Raw genomic sequence first — 23,802 nt, 5'->3', positions numbered from 1 at the left:
AATCTAGTCACGTAATGTTTAAGAAAAGATTTGTAAATGAGTTCCAATAGTTCATGGATTAGGGACCCAATCTTATGGGGTTCCAGGGGCTTCTGTATAGATTATTTAGGTTAATCTTTCTATCTACCCAATGGGACTCAATGCTCAGTCTAGAAGATACAATCAGAGATGCTTAGTTTTGCAGTTCTCAAACTGTGGATTTGTGTCTTCAGAGATAACATGTTTGTTAACAGCAAAAAAAAATTTTTTTTAAAAAAAAATAAATAAATACATACCTACATACAGAGAGAGGAGAAATAACAGACCTCAACCCTATCGTCCCTCTGAAAATTCGTGTACGCAGAGTCAAATGCCTTACCTCTCTCTAAAAGTGCAAAGTTTCAAAAAGTTCAATGAATAGAAGATTGTTGGGGGTGGAATAGATCTGGACAAGGAGAAGAAGTCTGGAGATAAATGTGGGAAGGGAGGGACAGGCAGTAGAAACAAAAGTGAAACTGTTTGAGCAGCAAACTCCAGAAGTCTTGAGGTCTTTCTGAGTGTAACCTTCATTGATTTGAGATCTACCATACCATTCTCTCACTAGAAGGGAAAACCTTTAATGGCAGAAGGCTGTAAAAGAGACCCAGTTTGGGAATATTTTAATGAAGGTCTTCTACCTGTGGATAAGACAGGCATGCATACAAAATGTAAACAGTGCAACAAAGAAATGCAAGGCCTGGTTGCCTGATTGAAACAGCATCATGAGAAGTGTTCCTTCTCAGGAGGAAGCTGCATTGAAGATGATGAAAGGAACATGTCTGAACATGCAGGATCTTCAGGTTGATAAACTTTTTTATTTCATACTTCTTTCTTAAGGACTGCCTGTCTTCCTTCTGGACTAAAAAATATAGTTATTACTCAATGGTACTATCATTTTAGATGCAGCTGTGATAAAAAAAATAAATAACTGAAATAGGCAGATCTTACTTTTATAATTTCGCCTCTAAAGTAGTACTGAGTGTCAGTGAATGCAATGAGTAATACTAAATGAGTAGTATGGTAATAATAATTAAATAACTGCATTGATATATTTTGTTTAGGAGAATCCATCCTCAGACAGAATTCTGAAGACTATCCACCTTCAAGATCACCATCATTTTCTATAGTTTCAGAGTTATCTGCCAATGATAGTGTTCCAGTCACATAGCCACGGTACATGAGCTGTAGCAAAAAGAAAAAAAATCTCCAGCATCCAGAAACAACCATAGATAAGTTTGTGATAAGAACCAGCAGATTGCAAAAGGAGGTAATTGATGAAAAATTGCAGTTTGTTTATGCAACAAACTCTCCTTTCAGTATGACTGAGAACGCACACTTCATTAATGAGACATTAAGACCAGGATACCGTCCATCCAACAGAGCAGATGTCACAGGCAGATTGCTGGATAAAGTGTACGAAAGAGAAATTGAGCACTGTGCAAAAGGTCTAGAGGGTAAAATTGTTGACCTGAGTCTTGATGGGTGGAGCAATGTCCACAATGATCCTGTTGTGTGTGCTTATGTGACACCGTCAGGAACAGTATCTCTGATAATGTCACGGCAAACCTGGTGGCTGAACTTTGTGACTTTGTCCTCAACCATAACTATTTCACATTTCGGGACAATGTATACTTTCAAATCAGCGGCACTGCTATGGGTACCCGCCTGGCCCCACAGTATGCCAACATTTTTATGGCTGACTTAGAACAACGCTTCCTCAGCTCTCATCCCCTAACGCCCCTACTCTACTTGCACTACATTGATGACATCTTCATCATCCACGGAAAAGAAGCCCTTGAAGAATTCCACCATGATTTCAACAATATCCATCCCACCATCAAGACCAATCCAAACAAGAGATCCACCTCCTGGACACTACGGTGCTAATAAGCGATGGTCACATAAACACCACCCTATACTGGAAACCTACTGACCGCTATACTTACCTACATGCCTCCAGCTTTCATCCAGACCACACCACACAATCCATTGTCTACAGCCAAGATCTACGATACAACCGCATTTGCTCCAACCCCTCAGACAGAGACAAAAACCTACAAGATCTCTATCAAGCATTACAACTACAATACCCACCTGCTGAAGTGAATAAACAGATTGACAGAGCCAGAAAAGTACCCAGAAGTCACCTACTACAGGACAGGCTCAACAAAGAAAGTAACAGAACGCCACTAGCAGTCACCTTCAGCCTCCAACTAAAACCTCTCCAGCGCATCATCAAGGATCTACAACCTATCTTGAAGGACGACCCATCACTCTCACAGATCTTGGGAGACAGGCCAGTCCTTGCTTACAGACAGCCCCACAACCTGAAACAAATACTCACCAGCAACACACACCACACAACAGAACCACTAACCCAGGAACCTATCCTTGCAACAAAGCCCGTTGCCAACTGTGCCCACATATCTATTCAGGGGACACCATCATAGGGCCTAATCACATCAGCCACACTATCAGAGGCTCATTCACTTGCACATTTACCAATGTGATATATGCCATCATGTGCCAGCAATGCCCCTCTGCCATGTACGTTGGCCAAACCGGACAGTCTCTACGTAAAAATCAGGTGTCAAGAATTATAACATTCAAAAACCAGTTGGAGAACACTTCAATCTCCCTGGTCACTCGATTATAGACCTAAAAGTCACAATATTACAACAAAAAAACTTCAGAAACAGACTCCAACGAGAGACCGCTGAGTTGGAATTAATTTGCAAACTGGACACCATTAAATTAGGCTTGAATAAAGACTGGAAGTGGATGTGTCATTACATAAAGTAAAACTATTTTCCCATGTTTATTTTTCCCCCATACTGTTCCTTATACTTTCTTGTCAACTGCTGGAAATGACCCATCTTGATTATCACTAAAGGTTTTTTTTCCTCTCCTGTTGGTTAATAGCTCACCTTACTTGATCACTCTCGTTATAATGTGTATGATAACACCCATTGTTTCATGTTCTCTGTGTATATCTATCTATCTTCCCACTATATTTTCCACTGCATGCATCCGATGAAGTGGGTTTAGTCCACGAAAGCTTACGCTCCAATGAATTTGTTAGTGTCTAAGGTGCCACAAGTACTCCTGTTCTTTTTGCAGATTCAGACTAATACGGCTGCTACTCTGAAACAGAAGAAGGGGATGTCTTCCTTACAGAAACAACTGATACATCAGGAAATGTGCACACAGCAGAATACTTACAAGAAGTAACAGTAAAAGCTATAACAAACTGTGAAAAAAAATTCAAATGTCTAGCACGCAGCTTGGTCACAGACAATGCTGCAAATGTATTCAAGATGAGAAGAAATTATTTAGAAGAGAGTCCCAAGCCCAGTGCTCATTTGATGCACCTCCTAGCCAAAGACTTCAGTGTTCCAGAAATAAAGGTTAATATTGTTGAAACTGCAAAATACTTCCGTAATAACCACTTTGCAGCAGCTGCTCTGAAAAAAGTGGGAGGAACCAAGCTAACTCTCCCACAAGACATACAGTGGAACTCAATAGTGGACTGTTTTGAGCACTATATCAAGAACTGGGGCCGGTTTTGTTCAATATCTTCATAAATGATCTGGAGGATGGTGTGGATTGCACTCTCAGCAAATTTGCGGATGATACTAAAATAGGAGGAGTGGTAGATACACTGGAGGGCAGGGATAGGATACAGAGGGACCTAGACAAATTGGAGGATTGGGCCAAAAGGCTGAGGGAACTGGGATTGTTTAGTCTGCAGAAGAGAAGAATGAGGGGGGATTTGAGAGCTGCTTTCAACTACCTGAGAGGTGGTTCCAGAGAGGATGGTTCTAGACTATTCTCAGTGGTGGAAGAGGACAGGACAAGGAGTAATGGTCTCAAGTTGCAGTGGGGGAGGTTTAGGTTGGATATTAGGAAAAACTTTTTCACTAGGAGGGTGGTGAAACACTGGAATGCGTTACCTAGGGAGGTGGTAGAATCTCCTTCCTTAGAAGTTTTTAAGGTCAGGCTTGACAAAGCCCTGGCTGGGATGATTTAATTGGGGATTGGTCCTGCTTTGAGCAGGGGGTTGGACTAGATGACCTCCTGAGGTCCCTTCCAACCCTGATATTCTATGATTCTATGAACTGGCCTAATTTAATGACAGTTTGTGAACAAAATAGTGAAAAAATAGATAGCATTGTCACAGCTAGAGTTCTCAACATTGGGCTTAAGAGAAATGTTGAACACATGCCGAGTACCCTGAAGCCTATTTCTGTAGCCTTGAACAAAATGAGGTGAAATAGCTGTTTTATTCCTGACGCTGTTGAAATTTGGAAGGAACAGAGTGAGATCTTAAAAAGAAAAATGTGCAATGATAGAGTTAAATTACAAGCATTAAAAAAACAAATAGGACAAGCATTATCTCCAGCTCATTTTCTTGTGAATATTCTCATTACTCAGTACCAGGGTCAAACCTTAACTGCTGAATTAGAGGAGTTGGCTAGGACATGGACATCCAGCAATCATCCCTCCATAATGCCAATTATAATAAACTTCAGAGCTAAGGGTGAACCATTCAGGAAATCTATGTTTGCTGATGATGTTTTAAAGAAAGTCACACCAGTGAACTGTTGGAAGTCAATTAACCACTTGGATTCAGAGACTGTTGAAGTGATAATCTCACTTTTAACAGAATAGCTTCTTCAGACGGTGTAGAAAGAATATTTTCATTCTTTGACTAATTCATTCCAAATTGAGAAATCGTTTGGGACCTGAAAGCTTGTTTTTTTCCCCCCAGATTATAAAGAAACAGGAAAATGAAGGTGAAGATGACTGAGTAGGCTGAAGAAACCAATATTTTAAGTTTCTCCTGTTGACCTGGCTGGCATAATCGATTTAATTTTTTTTAAATTTTTCATTTAACTATTTCAGTTAAAAACACTTATCAAAAACAAACCTGACTTTAAAAAACTTGGATGTTTAACGAAATTCAAAAATTCATATGCCTGTTTTGTTAAAATATTATATGTTTGCTGTTGAAGAAAAAAATCCAGAATACATAACGTTGCTGTTTTAGTTAAAATAAAACACTTTAAATGTTTGTCTGATGATGTTTTCCTCCACATACACCGTGGCAAGAAAATCCTCCAAATATTATTAATTAACCTGTTGAATTGGAGATAGTTCACCTCCAAGTGACTTCATAAATATCTGATTCAATTACCTGCTTTTCTGATATAGATGTAAAACTAATCTGAAAAGTTTTCAAAATAAATCACTTTAAAAATGTATAGTGTGCATCTTCTAAAAATGAAAAAGACAGTTACCTTTTCCGTAACTGGTGTTCTTCGAGATGTGTTGCTGATGTGTAGTCCACATTAGGTGTGCGTGGAGCCCATGTGGGGAACTTTCAGGCCCAAGGCCTGTGGTCGGCTCAAGACCCGACCCTACATATAAACTTCAAGTAGCTCAGGGCGGTGTGGCTGGCGTGCATGGTAGTCAGGGTCCTCACAGACAACATGGCCTCGATGTTCTATATCAACAGGCAAGGCAAGGCTTGATCCTCTGCCACGAAGCCCTCAGGCTGTGAGACTTCTGTATAGCCCATGACATCCACCCTGCATTCCTCCCAAAGGTGGTCTCCACCTACACATGGGTCAGGACATTTTTCTACCCGTCCTCTGCCCCAAGCCTCACGCATCCAGTGAGGAGTGCCGTCTCCACACGCTCGATGTGTGGCGGGCTCTGGCTTTCTACCTCGAGCGGACCAAGTCGTTCAGAAAGTCCTTGCAACTGTTCGTCGCCTCGGCTGAGAGCACGAGGGGCCAGCCGATTTCCACTCAGCGGCTTTCCAATTCGATTACTTCATGTATCCGCTCCTGTTATGAGCTGGCGGGTGTCCCCCCGCCACCCATTGTGAGGGCACACTCGACTCAGGCGCAGGCCTCGTTGTCTGCCTTCATGGCCCACATCCCCACCCAGGACATTTGTAGGGCTGCCACGTGGTCTTCGGTTCACACGTTCACCTCGCACTATGCAATCGTTTTCCAAGTCAGGGATAACACTGGGTTCGGCAGGGCTGCCCTCTGTCCTGGGAACTTGTGAACTCTTACCCACCTCCAACAGATATAGCTTGGAATCACCTATTGTGGAATACACATGAGCAATAACTCGAAGAAGAAAAGAAAAGTTTTTCCATAACTGAAGTTCTTTGAGATGTGTTGCTCATGTCTATTCCATATCCCGCCCTCCTTCACCTCTGTCGGAGTTGTCTGGCAAGAAGGAACTGAGGGTGGGGGGAGCGCGCAGCTCCCCTTATACCGTGCCAGGCAGGTGCCACTCCAGGGGTCAGCGGGGGGGGGGGGGGGGCGCTCCCCCCCCATGGGTACTGCTGGGGAAAAACTTCCGGCATCGGTGCACATGGCGAGCACGCACACCTGTTGTGGAATACACATGAGCAATCACTCGAAGAAGAACCTACCTCTATCTCTGAGTTGTGAGGAATATGTATTAAGGTTATAACAACCAACAAGAATGCACTTTTATGTAGAAATCCATGATTAAATCGAGTCTTCCTGACTAGTGTTTTAAATCAGTTTGATTTAAATCAAACCAACCCTGCAATCATTTCAATTCTGTTTTAAGATAGCATGTTCTTTAATTATCAGGTTAATTGTCACAATGTTGCTACCATTTTGTAACTCAATGCTAAGTGCAGCAACCTAGTGCTAGAAGAAGTCAGAACTCTCACCCTGGGAAAACCTGTAAGATCGTTAACACAACAACCACAGAGGACTGTAAAGAAAGCTAAAAACTCCACTGGAATGACTAATCAAATGAGCAAATATGAATATAGCACTAAGCCAAAAAGAGTATAAAATACTGCATGTTGCTCACTGTACAGTAGGGAGAGAAAGGACAAGGTGCAAAATTTGTCATACACCAGATAGTCATCTCTGAAAATAGTACTGATTTCAGGATAAAATTAATTACTGATTTGGAGACCACACCAGAAGAAAAACAAAAAACAACAGAACAAGTGCTGCCAGGAAAATCTAAAGAAATTCACTCTTGTGCAACATGATGAATATACCACAAGATAAATTAATAATTGGCCAATAGCTAAAGAAACTGAAGTAGTTTTAGATCTGACCTCTTCCAAACACTACTGAGTATGAGATTTTAAAGTATGAGCTTGAATCATTCGGTATGAGGATGGAAGCATGAAACTGGACAAATTCTAAAAAGTAGTAAGTCATAACAGCAGTTAAAGGCAGACAAAAGAAAAATATAGAGAAACATGAGTCCCACAGTAATAGGAAAAATTAGCAGCGGGCTTCAGCGATGGAGGGAATATAGAAAGATGATATAGGAGAAAAGGAAAATGTCACACAACCACAGAAAGAGGGCAGGAAAACTGAAGAATAAATACTAAATACAGCTTGACAGCAGGATGAAGAGAAAATGGAAGGAATGGTTCCCAGGGATAAACACAGAAAAATAAAATAAAAGAACGTCTAAGGGGCACCTGCTCTCATCTGCCAAGACCAGCTAATTTGTGGCAAGGGGAACTGAGAGTTGAAACACCCTACAGCTTTCTAGGTCAGCATGGAATGGCCCAGAGTCACTGGTAACAGGATTAGGCTCTGAAGAGAACAAACTTGCCAGTGGCAGAGTTAAAAAAAACAAAACCAGAAAAGGTTGGGAGTAAGGGACTTAAACTTAGTGACACAGCAGAAGGTGAAGCAGTAGAAAGTAAGGTGTTTTCCAGAGGGAATTCTTTCAACAGCAGCCAACTGAAAAACAAGAGCAGGTTCCTAAGAGGCAGCTTATTTTTCTAACAGCAATCTATTCTATTAATAAGATCTCAGTGTGTAAGTAGTAAGTCATAACAGCAGTTAAAGGCAGACAAAAGAAAAATATAGAGTGGTCAAAGAAGAACAGGTGCTCAAACAGAAATGCTGGTCCTTTGGAAAAAGAGAACTGAGTCAATGGTACTTAGAACAACAACAAAAAACAAGGGCCCCAGAGTAGCTACGGATAACTACAATAACCAGCAGACAGATGGCAGGGGATTCAGTATTTCTAACTGAAAAACTTCCTCCCCCATCCCACCTGCAACAGGATACACAACTAAAATGCCGTCTCTCATGTGGCATCTCAATGTGTGTGTCTGGGAGAAAGTTGGTTTCAAATACAAAACCGAGAATTCCCCTGCAGTCTGTGAAATTCTGTGACAGATGCCACATTACACCCATACTTTGTACCAGAAAATGTCAATAGACTTAACACAGATAAAAGATGCAACCATAAAGTTACTCTGGGCAACGGAAGACATCCTGCTAGTTGTGGATGAACAGGGCTAAAATAAGTCTAAATCCTAACGCAGTCAATTTTAGACTACCCCATCTCCTGGGATTTCAAAAGTTTACCACGTCTATTTATAGTAAGAACAGGAAAAGGAGGCAGCAACTATCAGCAAAGGAGGCAAGAAAGTATGACCAGGAGTATGACTGAGTATGTAACTTTTAACTGCAAGTGAGGGTTCTCAGAAGCAGATTCAATAACTAAGATTTTGACCGAGAGTTTAAAGCTAAGTGACCAGAAGGAAAACACCATAAAGAACACAATATTTTTCATTCAAATAGTACTTTTTAAGCAATAGGAAACAGACATGGCTGATGTGCCTTGAACACTGCAAAAATGACATCTACATTTGAGCCCCCTTCCCCAGTACACTTTTGATTAAATATTTCTGGAAGTCATGAAATGGAAATAGTGAAATGGTTTAATAAATGAAGTCCAAGAATTAAAATTACCCATATCTATTGGCCCATGAATGATCCAACAATAATTTATTTATAAAACTGTGGGCCACATTTCACTGAAGTCACTAGGAATGAATTTGGCCCCATGAACAGAAACATCTATTTTAAGAACTAGTCCGCTCTGCAATATTTAACTTGACAGCCAATGTTTGATGCATAATCCTTGATCCTTAGACCCTTGTTAGTAATGCAGTACGTTCAGTATCTCTTCTCTAATCTTTCCCTCAGGTGTGGATTTCATACATGAAATTCGGTCCAAGCAGGAGCTTGAGAGTGCCAACCTATTCGTGGAGTCTGCATGTAAAAGTGCAATAAGTAGCAAAGAAAACAGATTTAGGAGGAATGGTTTGCATTAATTCCTATGAAAGAGGAAAAAGAGGGAGAAGAAACATGCACTACACAAGGCACCATATTCACTACACAATTTAATCAGTCAGGATGACAGGCACGGCAGCACATGAGGCTGAAAAGCATGGTGGAAGCAAATCAAGGTATGTTTGTAAAGGTTCAGCTTGTAAGGTTCAAAACAGTAAATGTTTCTTAGAACTTACAATTCATACCAAAAATTAAGTGACTGCATTCTTTTGAAAGCTGTGCAGGACAAGTGAATCTGTGTATGTGTAAGCACAAAGCTTCATAATAAAGTCATGAGGCAATCGGGAGACATATGATGCATCTGTGAGAGGAAGACGTAAGTGACGGGGAGAAAATTTAAACCAGTTTCACTACTAAATCAGGCAGATAGATTAATGGAAACTAGAACCATATTGCAGAATATTTGTAATCAACAGGAAGGATTTCCCATATGCAAATTTGGTAGGTATTATAGATAAACATTGCCAGGAGACTGAGCAGGTTGAGAGGGAAACTATATACCCATTTTAAAGGAAATACCATCAGAAAATGAAGTTTTATCAATAATGTATTCTTTGGAAATTATGCTCTGTTTAAAACTGTGTACAATTATTTTCTAAAAATATTTAAGAAAACTGCTAAAATAAGAAGTTTTAGAGGTTGGTTTTTTTGTGTTTGTTTTTTAAAAAGAGGCTGTATGTATCTATGATTCTACCCTAAATGTGGAACCTAACCAGGTTTAATTAAGGCTACTTAAACCTTTATAATCTACTGAAATAAAACTGCTGCAAATGCTGCAGGTTCAACAAAATGCTCACCCACCAAACTGAAACACATATCTTAGTGGCATAATTTTAAAATGTTGCTTAATATGCCAACAAAACACTATATTGTGAAAATACAGAAAGCAAGACATCTTTAAGAGAATTTCAAAATTCATCTGACAGAATAGAATATTAGCTAATTGTAAATCTGCTTTAATTTTATTACCTTTACTTCCTCAGTAAAAAATGAAATTACTCTAAAAATCCAAAACAGAATAAAATACTTTGTTAATGGTGACCGTGCTAAGTGCCCTTTTCTTTATATAGTGAGTTCAGTATTAATACAAGCATCTAATTTCAAGCGCTGCTGTGAAAATAAATCCTCCTATATTTATATGTTCACTGTACATCTTTGCCTGTGTATCCTGCTGCTCTACAGCTGCATATCTCTGAGGTAGTTTTCAGAAGTTCATTATGCAAGTTATGTACCATTTGCCAAAGTCAGTACTTATGATCCCCATTAAGTACCACCTAAATTTCTGAAGCTTGAGACACAGTGATTTCATCAGACCTTCACTCCTGCTCAAATATCTACCAATACAAGGGGGATATGATTTGCACCCTCTATTTGTAGTGGCTGAAAGACAGCTTGACATGTTTCAAATTTAAAGGTGAGCTCTACTAGTTTCCAACTCCCCGACCTACCTCTAGTTCAATAGCAAAGCTTGAAAGAAAGGAAACTCAGGGATGTTTCCCACCAACAGCTTCTCTCCAGAAATAACTAAATGTTCACAAATGTGATTAAGATTACAGCTGCCAGTTGAGACTTTATAAGAAATACTCCTTATCAGGAGAGGACAACAGCAATCTCTTTCAAAACACCCAAGATATCATTCCATTTGGAAGTCTTGTTCGCTGACATAATATAACTAAATGCTCTCGCCATTTCACATGTTACTAAAGTGTTAAAAGTTACTTACGGTTTCCCCCCAGGGATTCCTGCTAGATTTGGAGGGATTCCAGGTACTCTCATGTGAGGAGGAGGATCAAATCCAACCTGATAATGAAAAATGAATAAAATTCCAGCCTGTTGAATGAAAAAAACACAACTCCCCTTCCTTCACCCCCAACTCATTTTATATATTAAAAAAAAAAAAAAATGGTGTAGAGCATTTTAGAAATGCAAATGTTACTTATTGGAATGCATTAAAGGGACTCTCTGAAGAGATTTATTTTTTTTGTTTTCCAGTGTTCACACTGAAAACTGAACCAATAGATGTACATGATCGTAACAGTTTAAATATGACAGTAATGATATGCTTAATACATTATGTACTACTTTAGGATTTCCTAGCATTTTAAATCTTATTATATTAATTCATCTAGCATAAATACACACTTCAAGCAATCCCTACAACAAATATGGGCCAAAGTGCATTCAAGTTCATCCTTTGAAACGGTATACATAACTTAAAACCATAATGCATGTAGTTTTAAAGACATGTATATGCCACTTACAATTTCCATCCTTCCTGCTCAAGAAAACTGTTTTCCAGTTAAAAAGATTAGCCTCATTCTAGAATTTAGAAAATATAGCACCAAGCCTCACATATCCTGGAAATACTGACACACAACTTTACTTATAAATAATCCCAATTAATTCACTGAGACTACTTGTGTGCTTAAAGTTACCCATACGCTTAAATGTTTGAAGAACTGGGCCCCTACTTAGTTTTAGTTTATGGTAGTGGTGACTACAGACTACCTTATTTGCACTGTTGCCAGGCATAAGGAATTTTCTAACTTTCCAGGCCACAAAGCAATAAAAAAATGACACCAGCCAACTTCAAATTTTTATTTTCATAAAAAATAAAACTACAAGCACAGAAAAGTGGATAAAAAGCCTTCTATGTGCTGCAAGATTAATTTAGGATGTCTATAAAGTGTACAAATCTGCTCCAGTAGGAGAAACACAGATGTCCAGAGAACCAATGAAGTGCTTTGTAGCTTCGAACACTACCTTTTTATTCAAATAAATAAATACATACATAAATAGTTTGGCGTTTCTTAATGAACCAAAGCACTAATGAAGGCAAACAAAAACTGAAACATTCATAAATACACTGAGATTCTTTGTTTTCAAGGCACAAGTTTGTTTCTCTAGCCACAGAGTAAAATGAAACATACAGTGAAGTAGTTAAGCCTCTGGCATTGTTATGGGCTGGGAGTTAGACAATGTTAAATAAGGCATGTAGCCTTTCCCAGTAAACCAAACCTCATCCTATTGAGATGGCAAGCAATGTGTTTCCTACCATAGGAGATCGTCCATAGGCAACCACGGCGGCTGCAGCTGCAGCAGCACTCATCTGCGGGGACATATTGTGCAGACTGGCATAAGCTGCCCCTGGACTGGTCAACTCTCCGTTCATGCCAGCATGAGGTACCATTCCAAATGGAGTAGGGTATGGTCCTGATACTGCCAAGGGTGTCCTCAAGCCAGCAGCTGCAGTTTAATGAAATAATGTGCTCATTGTGAATTCAAGTAATTTTCTTTCTATTTCTCTGCACACAGAGAAGAAAACACTGTAATTCCAGATGGATACGTCTTTTGCAACACCCAGTCTTTCCCTCTGTCCACAGTCCCTTTTAATGTTGTTAGGTACATTCTGAACTAGGCTCATCACCACCACTCATCCTGGCTCTGTGTAAATGAGAGCTCTTATATGCATAGCTATTCTGATTACTTTTAATATTCCCTACACAGACTGTCCATTCCTTCCTTCATATTTTCCTCCTCCCCATTGTTGATGTTATTTGGTCTTTCTCCAATTCCTGCAATAAGACTGAGAGGTATAGTTTAGAAAACTGACGTCTGAAGTCTGAATATCTCTCTGAATCTGTCAGGATTTACATTTCAGCAAATATTAGCTGCTTCAAATACAGGATAATGGGCTAGGAAGGAGCTTGCATTCAGAATACTTATCAGAAACTTTAAGGAAGTCATTACGTAGTTTAGATTATTTTCAAAGAAGATAAAAACAAATGTAAACAGTCAGTCTGAAAGAGGTACAAGCTGCTGAAAACTAAGTCTGAACATCTGTTTCTTATCAAACCTCTTCAATAATATGAAGAATGAAGCAATACATTTATTTAGTATTCACAAATTACATAAGTAAAAGATTAATGAAAGACTGAGAAAAGCACATGAAAAGCAATGCATTACCAGCTTGATTAACTAGAGGGTCCATTGTTGGAGGTTTTCCAAGGCCTGGACGAAGTCCTGGAGTAGCACTAGTGCCCGGAGTTGGCACATCACTTCGAGGAGTCGGTGTGCTGGATTTCAGAACAGGCGTGCTGGCTTTTTCATGCTGGTATCATTAAACAAATTAAATGAGTATTATTTTTAATCCAGGCCATATTACACAATTTATCACAACAGCAGCTGGGACACTGGGCACCTACTACCTACTCCCTCAGCCAATTTTCATAAATCCACACAATGTTGTTAGCATTAACTTGTGAGAGAGAAATGCTGACCTTTCCTATTCCTGCCAAGATTAAACAAGGAAAAAATGCAGAAGATCATTTTTTCCTTCCTCCACAGGCATTAAAAATGTCTGAGATAATTTAAATTCAGGACAATATTCTATGTATCGCCAAATTCCTTCAGTCTAAAATCGGCATCTCAAATATTACAGAAAACAATTTGTCTAATGTCCCAGATTAAAGTCCAAAAAAAGAGTGATACGTAATTAATAATCTCCTAAAATAAAATAATTTAATAAATTGTGCCAGTATAACAACCAAAGATCTTATGATCAAATAATTTAATGACATTTTACCGAGAGTAAAACAACCTATTTAGAAGAAGGGAACCATGATTCTGCAGAACATTTAAAAGATCTGTGTGTGTATGTTTTGTCTATAGTGAAGAATAAGTGTAAGCTATTTTCAGCTCCAAAAAGAAAACACTGTTTAAAGTGAACAGTTTGCATTATACAGTAAATTTGGAAACCATTAGCTATAAGTGCATAGGAAAGATCAGTGTGAAGTAGAAGCTTTTATCAGCGAAGAAGAGGGTTGTATAGTACTATAAAGGTCTATGGGAACGGGAACAAGAACATGCTTCAACTTCAAGTGTATAAAATCAGACATCCGCAGCCAACAAGCAAGCCACTATGCACAGTAATTAGTAGTGAGACCATACATGTGAGAAATAGATAGGTATTTCCTCTGGGCTACAGACTGCTTTTAATACTCACCAAACTCATTTCTTTGGATTTCAAGGAAGTGGAACTTCCTGAGGAGGCTGTAGATGCTGGACTGCTGGAGGCATCTTTTTTCAGCAGGCGGTTTTTATCTATGCCATTCTCACGTGGCGAATGTGCCGGACTTGCCCGTGGCGATGAAGGATCCTAAGATAATAATAATACTAATAAAACAAAAAACAAATACAAATGGGGGGAGGAAGGACAGCAGAAAACTGCTTTATGGCCATGGGCTTGTACAGAGCACTGCCATGGAATTATCACCATGGAAAAACTGGAAGGTTTTAAACAGGTAAGTTTAAATAAATAATTTTTTTAAATATTAGTTTTTGTTTGTTTCTCTGTGACAATGCCTCCTCTTCATCTGGTCAGTGGGGGCAGTTAAGCCCACTGATTAAAATAAATCCAGTTAGTTTTGCATGTGAGTTTTAAATAATAACATGGTAATTTTTTCTTAAATATATAAAGAGGAGATTACAATCTAATTACAGATAAAATATGACAAGTGTGTGACAAACAGTAACAATCTACAAGTGTGTGACAAACAAGAGTAACAGTAATAAGATTATGCAGTTCATAGTGTCCACAGCATGATAGCTCTGAATAATGTAAACATTATTTTAAAAATTTCTTGTCAAATGATAACCCACTTTGCTTATCCCCACCCTCAAAGAAAATGACCCTGAGCTCGTGGCCCATAGAATATGTATTGTCTATTGTTTTCTTTCCTCTATACAGACTGTCCATATTACCCCTCTGTGTAGCAAACCTTCCCCTCACTCCTCTCCCCGCCACCCCCCGGGTGCCTGCCCTGGGTGGAGGCTGCAAAGCCACCAGGATTCCAATGGTTCCTCCACACTCTGCTGCTCTCCTGGGGGTCGGGTGGACCCCTGCAGGTGGTATCAGGTGCAGGAGAGCAGAAAGTCTATTAATCAATTTTGTATCATATGCTCAGATATTGCTGTGGTCTGGGCTTCTGAAGATGTTGCTAGTTACCTAGCTCCCTGCTCAGGTACCCACTTCCTACGAAACTGACGGCTGACAGAGTAGACCTCCTCTGTACACCATGGCTTGGTAAAGGCCCTGCCTCCCAAGGCAGATCGGAATAAGGGAAGAGGACTGATGGCATCCTATGCTCCCAAAGTCTTGTATCTGCAGGACATAAAAGACGGGGAGGAGGGAGTTGGACTAGCCCCCTCCACTGTGGTGCTGCTGGCAGGAACTGCTGCTACCTACACTGTCTTTCCTGAAGAATGGTAGGGTTTTCTTAAATGGCCACTCGCCCTAGGAAATTCTGTGGACATCTCTAGTTGCTTCTCAACTCTCAGTTTGCTTTAACCCTGTGTTCCAACCCCATCCCTGCCAAAGACACATTGATTTAAAAACACTGCCTGATCAACGCCAGTCCTGTACATACATCCTCATCTTAACTCTTCCCCACCACACAGAGGCAGTCATGACAGCGGCTGTAAAATGTTGGAATGCATCTTATGGGAAAGCTGAAATGTGTATGAACCAGTGCAAGAGGGAGCATATAAGTCAGCCCAATTTGCTCTGTCCTGTAATATGGCAGCCAGCAGGCATTACATTTTAAGGTTTTTCAGGTTAATTACCAATATCAGTAAAAAGAAAATAGGCAAGCATTTTTATATACATTTAGATGATCGTGAATTTTTCCTTCAATGCTTGGGCAAATGTTAAAAATGCAAAAAATGAAAACTGAGTTACCTCATTGGACACATCCACAACCAAGTTATCGTCACTCTTGTCCCCATCGCTGTCCTAGAAAAAAATTGTTTATTCCATTTAATACACTTGAAAAGCATGGGAAAAGGCTAAGCATCTGCTGTATTCACAACCTGAATATTAAACATCACTGTCCTACCCAAATTAGACAGACAGAAAGAGGAGAGCCACACCATTAACAGCAGAGAGCCCTTCGCCACTTTTATAAATGATAGGGCAAACATACAAATTTGATGAAAATAGGAGCACAGCTTTTCTTCCTTTTAGCTTTACATTACATTTGAGATATTTGAAAGAATATTTGTATTTAACTATAAAATATAAATGATGTATGGCTAGTCCAATGACTGTTTACACTCTGAGGGAAAAAGACATCCTTAACTGCTCTCATTGTTAACCTGTATATTTTAGTCCAAGCAACTGTAAAAGGAGAGTTGCAGAATTAGTTACAGTTTTCACAGTGCTTTGAACATGTAAAGCACAATGGCAAGGATTTTCAAAGAAGTTTCCTATGTGTACTACTTGTTTCAGAAGATTTTTCTAAGTCCAAGGTAATTTTCCTGGAGAAGTCCAGAGTCCAGTTTGGGGCCATCCCAATTTCCATTTTAAAGCTTCATAATATCAAAAAGTTTTGAGCAGAAATTAAATTGAAAGATCTTGAATTTACTGTCCTATTTCCAATCCCACAATTCCCCTTAGCCAACTTATTTCTGCTTTCTAGACACAAATGCCTCCTTGTCATTAAAAGTGCTGCTTTTAGGAAAGCAGCAAACATGTGAGTACAGTTGGAAATCTAGTAAATCTTTAAATATTAAGCCTGTTCCAGAGTGGAAATATTTTAAACTCTTTGTTTTAAGAGTTAAGTATTTATTTTATCTACTAATAATCCAATTCCATTCCTAGTGCTTCTACCAAAAAGAGAAGTTGTCCTGTTTTCCAAAAAATCAAGAGTTTCACATTGTATATGATTCCCAAGGAAACAGACAATGGTTTAAGCACGCTCTCCTTTGAATAAATGAGGTTACTAATACCCCCAAAACTGCTAGCATCTGGACACTAGTGAGTTGAAAGATTTTAGTAAATAGGAAAGTTTGTCAAAAGTTCCCAGCAACAAAACAAGATACAAGATGGAAGAAATCACAGACTTTGGTTTCAAAGATGCAGTGTTAATACAGGGCTAGGTTAACAGGAGAGGGAAGGTGCCCCAACCTGCTTACAGTTGCTCTGATGCAACCCCAAAATCAAAAAGACTACAAGGGTTTCACTGAGAATAGAACGGAACCTATTGTGATCAACACAAGCATCTGGTGAAAACTTGGGATCAAGTGAAGGAGATAAATCATACCCACAGATGTTGAGAATTACAATAGAATCTAATTTTCTTGGGTCAGAATGACCAGCAATGCAGCTAATGCCTGAAGCCACAGACCCAAGGCATTCTTGCCACTGTACAATTGTGTCACAATTGCACTTTTAATAAAAAGAGATCAGCCCTCCCCTCTGTTTCTCTGTGTGACTAACATCTCCATTCCCTCTCCAATTACTATCATTTCTATTTAATTTACATTAAATTCTGCTCCTCCCATGCTTATTTATCATAATCTTAGAAGAAGGTTAAGGGCAGAAATGCTGAGCTATTGCAGCCAGTGCATATGATCCACGACCCTTTCGGCTGTTGGTTCTTTGGAACTTCAGGGGCAAGTAAAGCTTGTCAAAAGACAACACACAAGTTGCACAAACATTTTGCTGGTGGTTTCTTTTGGGGGGGGTCAGGGGGGCATTGCTTTTCATAGTAATTTTGTAATTTCAACCAGCGTAAGTAGTAGGTAGCTTTGTTAGGTTACATGGCAAGCAGAAACCTGTGGCAGTGTGTCTCAGAGACTGTACAGACTTAAGCTTGAGAGGCTTGCACTACAGTGCTAAAAATAGCTGTGTAGACATTTGGGTTCGGGCTCCGAAGTTAGGGAAGGGGATGGATTTCACCACAGGTTACTGCTTGCCTTGTAGATGTACCCTCACAGACCCTGAGGCACATTCAAGCTACAATGGCAGCTACTATTACAACTTACGTAAGGGGAAGAAACGGAGCTAAACAACTTGCTTCTGAATCCTAGAAAGTTTCTGACTCCGAAAGGCAGGCACAGCTGGTTCCCTAAAATCCAGTGACAGTAATAATCTTGGGACTAGGTTAAGCTATTCAGTCATTACACTACATAGAATGAATGAATATGAAGAATATCAGTAAGTGTGGCAACAACCACATGAAACCTAAAATACAGCTTTTAACGAGGGTGGATTTTTTTAAACAGGTTTTTTAAATTTAAATCAGTTTTTATTTTTGTTTTTAATAAACCTATTTAAAATTAAAATTGGAATTATGACAACCTATGGTGAGGCCTAAACTTATTATAATGTATTAAAATAATTTAATTTAAATGCAAAAATAATATTAAGCAGTACATATTTGAAAGTGCAGAGAGTTTTCTTCATTTCAGTTTATTCAACTATTTCAGTTCAGTGACTAGTTCATTCAAAATTAAGGAACTAATGGAAGTTGAAAATGCAGGAAAGCTTGTTTTCCTCTTCCAATCAATGAATGAAAGCTAGGTTTGAGACTATGAGATCTACTAGTTCTAAAATCTTAAAGACATGGTGACCAGAAACACTCAGATTCACCAACTACAGATAACACTTCTTTTGTTTAATAAATCAGATTGTTTTAAATGCAAAACATATTTTGTTAAAATTTTTGATAAAATTTGAATAGTTTTATCATGTTTTGATAAAATTTCATATTATGTATGCAGTACATTTAAGACAGTTTAATTAAAAATTAGTATCCCATTTTTGTGCTCTTTTAACTGAAATTCCATCAAAATAGAGCTTGACGTACATCTTATGTTAAAATTAATCACTTAATAAATAAGAAATGCACCATTCACATTTTCTAACAAAAAATTAAAAATGAATTAAGAAAAATTAAGAATCCAAATAAATGTACATTATTCAATATAACTGCTTAAATAAAGGTGGTGTATCCTCCTGATTAGCAAAAACAAACACCAAATTTAATGTGAAGCTATATTTAGTTGTGATTCAACATGAGAACTAACCTTCTTTAGGAAAATAACCAAAAAGTATAAACACAAAACCAGATTATAATAGATTATTTAAATGAGGTTGCCTGTTTGCTCATTTAAATCATTATTAAAATGGGTGATTTAAATAACTTTGATTTAAATCAATCAATCTGCCCTACTTTTAACAACTATTTAACTGCTCACACACAAAATATGTGCAAATAAATTAATCATTTATTTGAAACAGATTTGCTTACATAGTGGCTGGAATCCTTATCATCCATCTTTCTTTTTTTAATGTCATTGGAATATTCAGGACCATTCCTGCGTTTATCTGTGTTTCGCAGGCTGTCCGGTACCAACAGAGAATTACTCTGTAAAGACAAAAAACCAAGGTCAACCAAAAATTCCTTCCCAAATTCCTTCATATACACCTGAAAATTAAAACTGGATAAAATAAATATTTTAGAAATGTAATACCGTCTCAATCTCTCATTCGATTTAATTCAACTCACCGAAGTCTTCAAAGGCAAATTACAGAGATTCAAGCATTTTACATTTTGCTTAATCTTTGCATACATCAACCTATCAGAAATTTAGTTCGCTCATCAGTAACTATTTGTGAGGTTACTTAATTTAACTCGCCTTATTGTTTTACTTTAGGAGAAACAATGTTTATTTGTGAGCATACAGTATTTTATATGTACTCTCACACACACAAACATACAATGGCATTTATAACTTTAAATTTACAATTATATTGTATTACCTAAGGATGGATCTCTCATTTTTACAATGTCAAAAGCAAATAAAGCTTGGAGGATCTGCCCATTGCATGTACCATTATGAACACTACCTCTTAAAACAACAACAATTAAGTAGGTGTTAGCTACAGAGTAAAATTACCCAGTGCTCATTTATTTATTAGCTGTGATAATAACCTCAACAGAAAGATTAAATATTTTCACTGCCAACATAAAATTCACCCTTAGTGTGAATTTTAAGCTATCACATTGTTTAATCAGTCTTGGACTTAAAAACTGAGGCCAATACACACACACAAAGACAAGAGCAAAGACTAATCTTTTCTACAAATGATACAGGCTACTTTCATTCAGATATGCTAAGTACAAACTGTTGACCCAAAGAAAAAAAGGCATTTTAAATATTTTTGGGTCACATGACACAATTGGACATGCCTCAGATTCCCATCTCCCCTCCAGCTAAAGCATTAAAACATGTTACAATGAGTTCTTTTAAGTACGGGATTAGCATATGCAAGAGGGCAATTTGTTCAGTGATGTGTTAATGCCATGAACAATGCTGAATGAGTTGTGCAAAAAACTCCTATTAAAAAGACCTGATAAGCCTGGTTTCTAAAAGCCATCTAAAAAAAAAATCACCACAAGAAGGAAGCATGGTGCCAATATACATTTACTTACTTAAAAGAAAACTTACTTCAGGCCAAATCAGATACAGTGGTGAGTCCATAATGAAATATAATTAAAAGCCATGGATATTTACTCTTAAAATATCAAACAATAACCTAATAGTCAGTTTACTACTCATTGAATGACTCCGCATTTGAAACCAAAGCTTTGCAGTGCTCAAACATTAATGCTCAACCACATGGAGGAAGAAAACAAAACAGGGTACACAAGACAATTTGAATCCTCTTTTGCCTACTTCAGAGGCTGTACTTTAAAGCTAGCTCTAAGCTCTTTTATTCATGACTATTCAAGCTACACAAATACCAGAGGGCTTACATAAAGCATATGGGAGGGTCCAATGAAATTCAGTATAAAGAAGCTCACAGTAATGTGTTTACCACAATGTTTTGCGGTTAAAAGGTGGGCTTGTTGGATGACTGAACTAATTACCTTGATAAGTATAGGCAGAATTTAACCCATCTTCTCCTTCCAAACACACACACACACACACACACGCACACACACACACACGCGTGCGAAGATAAGGTAGCCAATGTTTTGGAAGCAATATATACTAAAATCCATTTCTGATGAAAAATGGATTTGTATTTTAAAATGAACACCCAATGTCTGCAATAGAAGATACAACTTAAAGAGAGGTTTCAGAGTAGCAGCCGTGTTAGTCTATATTCGCAAAAAGAAAAGGAGTACTTGTGGCACCTTAGAGACTAACACATTTATTTGAGCATAAGCTTTCGTGAGCTACAGCTCACTTCATGCATCTGATGAAACCTTATGCTCAAATAAATTTGTTAGTTTCTAAGGTGCCACAAGTACTCCTTTCCTTTTAGCTTAAAGAGACACTGTCAACTCAAATTTGACTACAAATTAAAAAGTTGTGAGGAAAATAAAAAGCCTGCTTTTGCTCAACCCAAGGCCAACAGAAATAATACTTTTTAAAAAAAATGCTGAGAAATAATTTTTAACTCAACTCAAATATTGCAGTATTGAGAAGCTAAAAGGGAAACTAACAAAACGTAAAACTGACTTCATTAGTTTTCATTGTCCAAACTCACAGAAAATAACTTCAAAAAAGGAAAGACTAATTTGTATTTTTAAGACCTGGATCCTGCAAATTACTCCACATGGGTGTAGATTCCAGTCATGCAAGAAGCTTGCAAGATCCGTGCCTAAAATATGTAGAGAGTAATTTCAGGTATTAAAGATAAGAAATAGGTTTTATTGTATTTTTAAATTTAGTGTCCTTTTAATGCATAGTTCCTGCACACATGATTGTATCCTACCTATTTCAGAGTAACAGCCGTGTTAGTCTGTATTCGCAAAAAGAAAAGGAGTACTTGTGGCACCTTAGAGACTAACCAATTTATAAATTTATAAATAAATTGGTTAGTCTCTAAGGTGCCACAAGTACTCCTTTTCTTTTTGTGTATCCTACCTATGTTTACATGCACATGTCTATACAAAACAATGCTGACACACTTCTGTGCAATTCAGTATTCTAAAAAACGAAGAAAAACTTATTTATCAATCCAAAAAGCATACAGGGCACTATATAAACCCAGAAAGCATACTCATGCACACACACAAGCAGTTCCTATGATATGCATTTAATTACTAGTTTACAGAATAGTAATTAAGGGGCAAGGGTCCACAGTTTCTGGGATGTAACTTCCCCATCCCAATAACCACTAGTCATCCTATCCATTATTTTTTGTTACAAACTGGAATTCCTAAAAGCAGGAAGACTATAGATCTTGAAAACATCTAGTCAAATAGATAAGAGCATCTGCAAACTTCCTATATAGCACCACCTCTTGGTTCCCCAATGCTCTGGGGCAGTGGCTGTCAACCAGGCGTACGTGTGCCCCTGGGGATACGCAGCGGTTACATCAACTCATCCAAATCAGAGGTTCTCAACCCATTTACCATTGTGGGCCACGTATGCAGCTCTCTGAGTGATGTGGGCTGCAACCACATAATAGCTATACTACTTGTATAGCACTGAGGATGTCACATGGACCGCACATCGGTGCTGATTGGGCCGCAAGTGGCAACGGGCTGCAGATTCACTGATCTAGATATTTGCCTAATTTTGCAGCAGACTACATAAGAAGCACTAGTGAAAATCAGTACAAACAAAAAATTCACACACAATAACTTGTTTATCCTGCTCTACATACTATTCAATGAAACGTAAGTACAAAATTTTTGTATTCCAATTGATTTATGATTATATGGTAAAAATGAGAAAGTAAGCAATTTTTCAGTAATAGTGTGCTGTGACACTTTTATGTCAGATTTTGTGAGCAAGTAGTTATTAAGTGAGGTGAAACTTGGGGTACGCAAGACAAATCAAACACCTGAGAGGGGTACAGTAGTCTGGAAAGGTTGAGAACCACTGCTCTGGGGCATTAACAATAAAGCAAAATGTACCTTATTTATAAAGTGTTAATATCACCATTTTTAACGGTCACTTCAAATGCTACCTTGCTTTCTTTATGTCAGCTATGTGCGACTTCCAACGTATTTTTAAAACCTAACCATTTTGATTCGGTATAGTTTGGGGTGTAGCAGACAAGATAATTATTTTAAAGGTCTTGGAAAAAATAACTTCTTATTGGGTACTAAATGCAGACTTGATCTATTGCAAACATTCCCAATTACTTTGGGTCAGGTCTTAAATGCAGAAACTGTTTTCACCAAAATTTATAGCGGGGGCAAAGGAGTAGGGGAAGGAAGAGAGTCGTTTGAAGTGTGTGTGTGTGTGTGTGTGTGAGAGAGTGTGTGTGAGAGAGAGAGAGAGAATGGGGAGGGGCAAGGCATGTTAGACCTACCCCCAGTACAGTTTCACTACCTTGGAGGGTCACCCTGGGGATGGATAATGGGTAGCAAGGAGCTGAGAGACTGAACTTATTGGCAATCTTTTTTCCCTGACAAGTGCTGAGGCCTTTGATGTTAATTGATCCTGCTCACATTCCTACATGACATGTCCAACATCCTAGAGTTTGAGACCTTGGATGGTTTGGGTGTTCATTCCCAGATTATGCCAACACTGTTCTGGGTTGTATAAAATCACAGTCGACAATAAAGGGATTTAGACTCAGTAAATTCAATGATTAGTCTGGGCAAAAAATGAAAACAGTACATTAAAATATTTAAAGAGTTAAGAGCAAGCTTCAAAACAATTGATGAAAGTATGTTTTTATGTATGTACACTTGTTACTGCAAACTGCTCCTTCTTTAGTTCTGAGTATCAGTTGTATGGAATTTCGTCGGGTGGTATGAAAGGGTCTCCATTTTCCACTCATGTTACTAGCGCT

General features: G+C 38.3%; 1 protein-coding gene across 4 annotated transcripts in view; it reads right to left on the bottom strand.

Moving 5' to 3' along the window:
- Window positions 1-23,802, bottom strand: part of TLE1 (TLE family member 1, transcriptional corepressor) — a 92,905-nt gene that overhangs the window by 21,025 nt on the left and 48,078 nt on the right. For all 4 annotated transcript variants that reach the window (XM_075128688.1, XM_075128689.1, XM_075128690.1 and 1 more), the window contains 6 exons: window positions 19,289-19,405; window positions 15,934-15,987; window positions 14,200-14,352; window positions 13,161-13,305; window positions 12,250-12,440; window positions 10,918-10,994 (listed from right to left, as the gene is read on the bottom strand). In XM_075128688.1, the coding sequence (XP_074984789.1) occupies window positions 10,918-10,994; window positions 12,250-12,440; window positions 13,161-13,305; window positions 14,200-14,352; window positions 15,934-15,987; window positions 19,289-19,405 (737 nt within the window). The remainder of the gene's footprint in view (window positions 1-10,917; window positions 10,995-12,249; window positions 12,441-13,160; window positions 13,306-14,199; window positions 14,353-15,933; window positions 15,988-19,288; window positions 19,406-23,802) is intronic.

Source organism: Caretta caretta, chromosome 5 (genome assembly GCF_965140235.1).
Source record: "Caretta caretta isolate rCarCar2 chromosome 5, rCarCar1.hap1, whole genome shotgun sequence".
In the NCBI taxonomy this organism is placed as follows: domain Eukaryota; kingdom Metazoa; phylum Chordata; order Testudines; family Cheloniidae; genus Caretta; species Caretta caretta.
The sequence above is the reverse complement of the archived record's forward strand: the minus strand, read 5'-3'. Positions and strand labels throughout refer to the sequence as shown.